Raw genomic sequence first — 8,572 nt, forward strand, 5'->3', positions numbered from 1 at the left:
GGATGCAACAAACTATAGGAGTGTTGTAGGTGCATTGCAATACTTAACACTCACTCGTCCTGATATATCTTATTCAGTGAACAAGGTATGTCAATATTTACATGCACCTAGAACTACTCACTGGACTGCAGTTAAAAGAATTTTAAGGTATCTCAAGTTCTCAGAAGGTCTTGGTCTCAACATTACCAAGTCTTCCTCTATGCTTGTTACTGCATATTCTGATGCTGACTGGGCAGGGTGTGCTGATGATAGAAGATCTACAGGTGGTTTTGCTGTATTTCTGGGAACTAATCTTGTGTCATGGAGTGCAAGAAAACAGGCCACAGTATCTAGGTCAAGCACAGAGGCTGAATATAAGGCTTTGGCTAATGCTACAGCTGAAGTGATGTGGATGCAAACGTTACTGTATGAGCTTGGGGTTAAAACTCCACAGGCTGCGAGATTGTGGTGTGATAATATTGGTGCAACATATCTCTCAGCAAATCCTGTTTTTCATGCACGTACAAAACACATTGAAGTTGATTTCCACTTTGTCAGAGAAAGAGTAGCTCGAAAGCTTCTGGAAATTCGGTTCATTCCTACAGGAGATCAGCTCGCAGATGGTTTTACAAAACCTCTTACCGAAAGAAGGTTAAATGACTTCAAGTACAATCTCAACCTTGGCAAAGCTCCTTGAGGTTTAGATTGAGGGGGAGTGTTGGAATATACGTATAGGGATAGAATTCTTTGTTTAAATTCTGCCTAGCTCTATCCTTTCTTCTATTCCCGATTCTCCTGTAACGACCTATCTGGTCGATCTCCATATCGTTCCATCGATCTCCCCTTGTAACTTGTGTGCCAAGGCTTTGCCTCAATATATACATGCGGCCCGAGACAAAGGGTTCTACGCTTTCCAAATACTTTTACACGCCGGACGTTTGTGTCCGCCGGGCCGACCCAAACGGACAAAAAGCGGACAAAAGCGCCGTCCGTTTGGGTCGGCCCGTTGAAGTTGCTCTTGGCACGTACGGTGAAAAGCAAAGCTGGCCAGCTAACCACTGGCTTGTGTTTGTTCTGAGCTTGCTTGCAGGTGAGCACTACTCACCGTGGCGGATAGGCAAAAGATAAGAGGATGAAGCCCATCATCTCTGCCTGTCTTGCCAAATGGGGGATCATCGTCAGCAAACCAGATAGGCATGTTTTGTTTTCGCTTTTTCATTACGGGTGAGCACCCGCTGCGGCCGATAGCAACGGGGGGTCAGCACGAAAGCCATCTGCCAGAAGGAAAGGAAAGAATTGATGAGTCGTGATCGCAGAGAAAGGAAAGAATTTAAAGCCGGGGCCACCCGGCAGCGAGAGGGGGCAGAGGGAGCGCACGCACGCACGCACGCAAGCCGCACATGGTCGACGACTCGACGGAACGGAAGGTTCTGTAACCATTCCGTTGCGGGGGGCAGAGAGAGAGGGAGAGATTGACGGATCGTGACGACCGGCCCCGACCGAGCTGTCCGTGGGCCACCACCAGCATCGCGACGCTTGACCGAATCAAATCGAAACCAGCGGCCCCGCGCGCCCGTCCTCTCTACGGTGGGCCGAGGGGACTAGTCTGAAACAACCCCCACTGGACGAGACTGGACCAGCCGATGCCGCGTCATTTTTGGGTCGCTAATCACTTTGTTTAGGGAAGGCTAATCGCCTTTTAAGGAACGCTAATACTAGACTACTAGTCGTAGAGCACAGGTCAGGGGAGGTGGCGCCGCCGCGAAGCAAACTCAGCACGCCAGCATGTCGCCCAAGTAAGACCCGCCTCCCGAATTGACCCTCCTGCCCCTCGCTCCTCCGCCCAGCCCCCCACACAGCCCGCGCTCCCAGGCGAGGGTGAAACGGGTATTCCGCTCGGGGGCCCAGTAGGGTTCTGACCCGTCTATCAGCCGGCCTCTTTTCTCGGCGACCAACGCACGCACGCGAGCTGCTCGAGAGAAAAGAAAAGTACTCCAGCCAGCCAGCCAGCCAGCAGAGGCAGCGGCGAGAGCGAGAGCGAGCACAGCCGCGGAGACAGACAGACGCACGCACGCACGCCACGCCATTACAAATCGCCCCCAGCGAGCCAAGCACCAAACCCTACCCAACCAGGCAACCACCGCCCGCCAGCCCTCCCGCGGACGGATCCTCCTGCCCGCCCTCACCTCTCGTCTGCCTTTTTTTTCTCTCCCGCCGCCGCGCCATGGAGGTGAGCCACCGATTGCTGTCGTTGTTTTTTTTCTTTTGTGCGGCGGCGTTGTGTTTTTGGAGCGCGTCGGTCGCTGACGGGCCGTGCCTTGTGGGTTGCAGGAGGGGAGGAGGGGGACGAGGACGGTGCGGGTGCGGAACATCTCAGATCTGGCCGGGGAGCGCGAGGTGCGCGAGTTCTTCTCCTTCTCCGGCGAAATCGACCACGTCGACATCACCCCGTGAGCGCCCGCTCCCTTCCTTCCTTCCCTGTTCCAATTCCCCTCCCCACGTGTGTCCCGTCTGTCTAACCGCATTGCTATTCTGGGCTTGCTGCTGCTGCAGTGACGGGGCGGCGGCGGGGAGGACGGCCTATGTCACCTTCAAGGACGCCAAGGCCCTGGAGATCGCGCTCCTGCTCTCGGTATGTACGGCCTTGCCCAATCATCCAATGGTTACTTCCATCTGTATCTGCGCAGTGGATGTGTTTATGCAGTCTGGTTGCGGTGGTGTTTTCAGTTGGTATGACGAATGGTTTTCTGCGCTGTCAATGTCATTGTTTAACTGTAAATAGTGGAGTAGGTATACGCAGCTGTTATGGCCTATGCATTGCACCTAACTTTTTTCATGCATATCAATATTGAATTGTATTTGGCTGGAAAGGAAATTAGGAAGACGCTTTTATTTGTTATCTCCATGATAAATTGCACTTGGGGACAGCTGACATGGATGTAGAAATTAGGAGGAATAGAAATCTTTCATTCTAATCGTTTTCCCTTCTTGTGGCGTTCTGTTTGCACAGTGAGCTTTTTTCATAATAGATGAACACGACCAAACTTAGGAAGGAATTGGAAATCACATTTGAACTTGATTGCTTTTATAAATCATTTGGTAAGATATGTTGTATTGTCATGCCCATCAACTGGCAATATGATGGAAGGACAGTTGACACCGCTACTTGTTTGTAAAATCTGTAGAGATCATTGACCATGTTTGAGTAAAGAAAAAGGAAATTAGTATTTCAATCATGGCTGCTTTGATTGGCACTGCAGTGTGCTGCATAATATACTACGAGATTGCCGTTGGAATTCTTTGACTTTGTGATCTTTTTTGTCCTTTGAAGTAACTAGCATGCCAGTCATTTCTTTATGTGCACATGTCCTTGCTCCAATCAAGGGGGCTTCCAGGTTGACAGGTCTACAGTGAATTTGTACTTGTATATTAGCTCTGTGTCTATTTCACTGTTTTACACCTCACCACGTTCCTTAGATCTGCATAACTGCAAAACAAACAGATGTTGATAAGCTTCCCCATGCATGATAGCGTGAAACACTATAAACATTATATTCTATTTCTTTTTCAGGGAGCAACAATTGTGGATCGAGTTGTGAACATAACCTCTGCTGAAGATTACATCTACATCCCTGTTAATGAACAGGTGCACTATTCAACTAATTAATGTTACATAAATGGCAGTACTCTATTCGTCCTTTTTCTCATAGAGAGGTCCATTTTGAAATCATGCAGCAACTTATGGTGAATGAGGTGACAAGTACAGCTCCTACTGCAGATTTGGAACAACCTACTGAGGTGCCTTTGAATTCCAGTACATTTATGTTTCTTTCCTTTCTCTTTGTAATATCATGACCACCCCATCAATCACGGGCCACTGTGTGGAAATCTGCCCCAAATAAAAATGAGAAAATGAGAACTTTGGTTTATCTGCTTATATGTTACTGTAGTGAATCATCCTTGTTACTGATTACTCAAGTATGACCCTACCATGTAGGCCAACGCAAGCCCCACTAGCGTTTATGCCAGCAAGGCTCATGATGTCATGACAACTGTGATCGCAAGGGGTTCAGCAATTCGACAAGATGCTGTGAACAAAGCTAAATCATTTGACGAGAGGCATCAGTTGAGGGCTAATGCGTCAGCTAGGATCAGTTCCTTCGATAGGCGTGTTGGCCTTTCAGAGAAGTTAAATACTGGGATATCGGCCGTAAATGAAAAGGTGAAAACTGTGGACCAAAGGTTACATGTTTCTGACAAAACAATGGCTGCTTTGCTGGCTGCAGAGCGCAAGCTAAACAATACAGGCTCTGCTGTGAAAACCAACAGGTCTCTTCTTTTACATACCTTTGCTATTGTACAGTTAATCAATTTGATGTGTGTTTTTATATCAGCTGATGATTTACCTATGTCCTATATGGCTGATCCTTCGCCCTCATTTCCCCTACTTGTAGGTATGTGTCTGCTGGAACAAGCTGGCTAAATGGTGCGTTCAGCAAGGTTGCCAAGGCTGGTCATGTTGCTGGCTCAAGAACAAGAGAAAAGTTCCAGATAGCTGTGTCAAATATATCAGCCAAAGTAAGTCAATAATGAATTTTACGGGAAATTTATGACCAGAAATATAAGCAGTGCTATTAAAGACATGTAGCAATTCTAAGGAGCTGCAGTCTGCACTTTTTCTTGTTGTCTAAATTGTGATGAAGCAGAACTTTATTTGCATTATTATGGTTATATAATAGGCATCCCCAATAGCATACCATCGAAACATCATCCTGCTGCTGCCAGTGCACAGATGATTCTCAAATTTGGGAGCTAACCGATCATAGTTCTAGACATGAAGCATTACATGCAATTTGTTTCCATTAGGTGCTACTCTTTTCTCCTGAACATTACCAAGTCAGCATCTTGGTCTTACCTGCAGATAGTAGACCCAGTCCTGATCCGTGATTAGAAAAGAACAACCGTTTAGATAAACTCTCAACCAAGAGACAACACCGAGCAAGAGATACAGTCAAGTACTGGAACATTTTTTCTGTTCAGTTATAGGGTATTATGACTTTATCTATCACTCTTGGGCATCTATGTTACGAGATATTTGCAGAATGTGATGCTGTGATAACAGTAATGCTTTTACTGCTTTGTTAGCTTTTGGCAACATAAGTGGCATTATCGAAGGTACATTTTTGTGCGCATAACTCTAGGAACAAATGCGCTTTGAAAAGCCATTTTTAAGCCAATCAATATGCGCTTCTTTTTTTTTCTCTACTAGGGTATATTTTTGTCAAACAGTGGATTATTTGCAAGCTTATTTGTGTCACAACATGTTCTATTTTGATGGGTTGTGTCACAACATTGTTTGTTGTTTCTCATGCTCTAATTCCATGTTTTCCTCTTTTGCTGTAATAGGGGCCTGCTGTCGTTGCTTGAGCTTTGTTCTGGGACTGGGAGCTCTTCTTCCTGGGGAAAATCTGTTGGAAATCTTGAGCAAGCACCTTCCATTGGTTGTGTCATCAAGCTGTGGCTAGTAACAGTGTATTTCTCTATTGATTTTTTCTTCTTCTTCGAGGAGAATTTTTTCAGGGAGTCTTGTCAGATTTGGTACATAGGGGATCTAAATTTTCTTTAGAATTTTAGAACCACTATTCTTTTTAGTGCTTGTGTTCAATTGATTATAGGTGGTAGTGACACTTTGCACCATGTTCCTGGCTCGGTGTGGTTTCATGATTGCCATTGATGTCAAATGTGTCGTGCCTCTACTTTCTGCAGAAATTGTTACTCAAATTGAGTAATTTGGAACGTATGAAACTGCAATGCTTCTTTGTGTACACATTCGTTTGACTCCAGAATTTATATGTTTTTTTTGGTTGAATCCTGGAATGTGAGGCTACCACATGAGATCATCAACCAAGGGTGAACCGAAATTACTGAATAGAATAAATCAATAAACGGTATGCTGTCTATTCGATAAGTTTGAAGACGGTTTATCCTGTGCAGTTAGTATGTGTTTAAGGTTCAGTGCAACTAAGCTGATTTGCTTCATTGGCAAAGCTATAGATTCCAAATACTCCGTCCATCCTGGATTACTTGTTGCAGAAATGGATAGAAATAGATGTATCTAGAACTAAAAATAAATCTAGGTACATTTATTTTTGTGACAAGCAACTCCGGATGGAGGGAGTAGTTGTTTGTTTCAGCTTCTGATTTTTCCTTCCAAGGCTGAAACAAACAAGGCCTAAGCAAGGTGCATATAATCTGTCAGATTTAAGATATATTTCTATCAGTATTAATTAGATTATATTGCTTTTTGAACAACACTGAACGTTGTATCTTTTTATGTTCCAATAATGCGTCACATTCAGGTTGTTATACTTTTATCAGTGATAATGAGACCAGATTCCTTTTGATCGCTGGCAGTACTATGAACTTATTAGTAAGAGTGCTTGACTGTTCATTCATAATACGATCCCTCCAATAAGTGTACTTGAAATCCTATGCACGTATTCCGTTCTGTTGTTCCAGCGTTGTCAACCTGCGGCGGCGTTGTGCTGAATTAACAATGGTTGCAATGGATTGTCATTTGCATTTTTCAGTGGTTGGGGGCAGGTATTTGTATGGTATAAGAAAATGTGAAGAAAAAAAAAAAGGAAAACTGCGTCGATCTTGGCTTACTTAAACTCGCGTGCTGAGTGAAGCCGCATCGAGCCTGTACCCGCTAGGAACGAAAATGGCCCTGACCATTGCCGGCACCGGCTTCAGCACCTGCACTAGCAAGAAGCTGCGCGTTCTGCTCATCCCTTTCTTCGCGACCAACCACATCGAGCCCTTCACCGACCTTGCCATCCGCCTGGCCGCGGCCGCGGCCGTGGAGGCGACCGTTGCGGTCACGCCGGCGAACGTCTCCATCGTCCGCTCCGTGCTGGAGCGTCACTACGGCAAACATCACACTGCGCCTGTTAAGATAACGACGTACCCGTTCCCGGCCGTGGACGGCCTCCCGGGGGGCGTCGAGAACCTCGGCAAGGCCGCGCCGGCCGACTCGTGGCGCATCGACGCCACCGCCGTCAGCGACGCCCTGATGCGCCCCGCGCAGGAGGCGCTCGTCAGGGAGCAGTCCCCGGACGCGCTCGTCACCGACCTGCACTTCGTCTGGAACGTCCGCGTCGCCGAGGAGCTCGGCGTGCCGTGCGTCCGGTTCAGCGTCATCGGCGCCTTCTCGTCGCTCGCCATGCGCCACCTCGAGCTCCTCGCCCCGGACGTCGCCGGCGGCGACCCCGACCCCGACGTTGTCGCCGTGGTCCCTCGGTTTCCGGGCCCTCCGGTACGGATGCCGAGGGCCGAGCTGCCGGAGTTCCTGAGGAGGAAAGCGGAGGTGGGTTGCTCCACGAGAAACCCCTTCTACGCGGCGCAAGCTGACTGCTTCGGCCTCGCCGTCAACACATTCTCAGACCTGGAGCAGCACTACTGCGAGATGCAGATGCGCCAAGGCTACGTGAAGCGCGCCTACTTCCTAGGGCCTGTCTCGCCGCGGCCATCGCCGGCTGCATCGACTGGCTTGACTCGAAACCAGACCGCTCGGTGGTGTACGTGTGCTTCGGCAGTCTCGCCCCCGTCTCGGACGCCCAGCTGCGCGAGCTGGCTCTCGGGCTGGAGGCCTCGGGAAGGCCGTTCCTGTGGGTGGTGAGGGCGGAGGAGTGGGCTCCGCCGGAGGGATGGGAGGAGCGTGTCAGAGACAGGGGGCTGATGGCCACCACCTGGGCCCCGCAGACGGCCATACTGGGGCACCAGGCGGTGGGCGCGTTCGTGACCCACTGCGGGTGGAACTCGGTGCTGGAGACGGTGGCCGCCGGTGTGCCGGTGCTGACATGGCCGCTGGTGTTCGAGCAGTTCATCACCGAGAGGCTGGTCACGGAGGTCCTCGGGATCGGGGAGCGGCTGTGGCCTCACGGCGCCGGCGTACGGAGCACGAGCTGTGCAGAACACGAGCTAGTCCCCGCCGAAGCTGTGGCGCGGGTAGTGATGGCGTTCATGGCCCCTGGAGGACCAGGGGACGCGGCGAGGGGCAGGGTGAGGGACCTTGCCGCAAAGGCTCACGCAGCCATGGTGGAAGGAGGCTCATCGCACCGTGATCTGCGGCGTCTGGTCGATGATCTCGTGGAAGCAAGAAGTGCTGCTGGAGGGATCAAGTCAGTTCTGGCACCCATTGAAAGTCCCTTCCATGGTTAATGTCTATCCATCTACACCTCAATGATGTCATGGACTGCTTGTGGCACCATCTGTCTATTCGACATTTTTTTTCTTCCGAATTTGTATAGTGTCTAGGGCACATCTAGATGTGCTCTAGTTATTGCATATCTAAGTGAGTGAATCAAGTATAAAAAGAAAAAGAAAAAAAAGAAAATATTCACACGAATCTCAATGTAAGATCAATAACATAGAACTTAGATGTGCAATATTTATGGCACATCTAGATGTGCTTTACCAAAACTGTTTGTATATTCGACATTCGCCCTTGTAATTTCCCGGCCTCTCATTTCTTCACCCTAGTTGTATGACAAGTTCATTCAATTTCCCGGCTGTTCAAATTCACACTTGA

The 8,572-nt window shown here is 48.6% G+C and overlaps 1 protein-coding gene and 1 pseudogene across 1 annotated transcript; both read left to right on the plus strand.

Moving 5' to 3' along the window:
• The first annotated feature begins 1,969 nt into the window (after nucleotides 1-1,969).
• LOC119303135 (binding partner of ACD11 1-like) lies at nucleotides 1,970-5,808 on the plus strand. The gene is made up of 8 exons (XM_037580223.1): nucleotides 1,970-2,209; nucleotides 2,311-2,429; nucleotides 2,533-2,611; nucleotides 3,551-3,625; nucleotides 3,715-3,777; nucleotides 3,977-4,308; nucleotides 4,434-4,557; nucleotides 5,386-5,808. The coding sequence occupies exons 1-8, from the start codon at nucleotides 2,204-2,206 to the stop codon at nucleotides 5,404-5,406; spliced, it is 819 nt and encodes a 272-aa protein (XP_037436120.1). The 5' UTR covers nucleotides 1,970-2,203; the 3' UTR covers nucleotides 5,407-5,808.
• An 895-nt stretch (nucleotides 5,809-6,703) lies between these two features.
• LOC119300089 lies at nucleotides 6,704-8,268 on the plus strand (annotated as a pseudogene).
• The last annotated feature ends 304 nt before the right edge of the window (nucleotides 8,269-8,572 follow it).

Source organism: Triticum dicoccoides, chromosome 5A (genome assembly GCF_002162155.2).
Source record: "Triticum dicoccoides isolate Atlit2015 ecotype Zavitan chromosome 5A, WEW_v2.0, whole genome shotgun sequence".
In the NCBI taxonomy this organism is placed as follows: Eukaryota; Viridiplantae; Streptophyta; class Magnoliopsida; order Poales; family Poaceae; genus Triticum; species Triticum dicoccoides.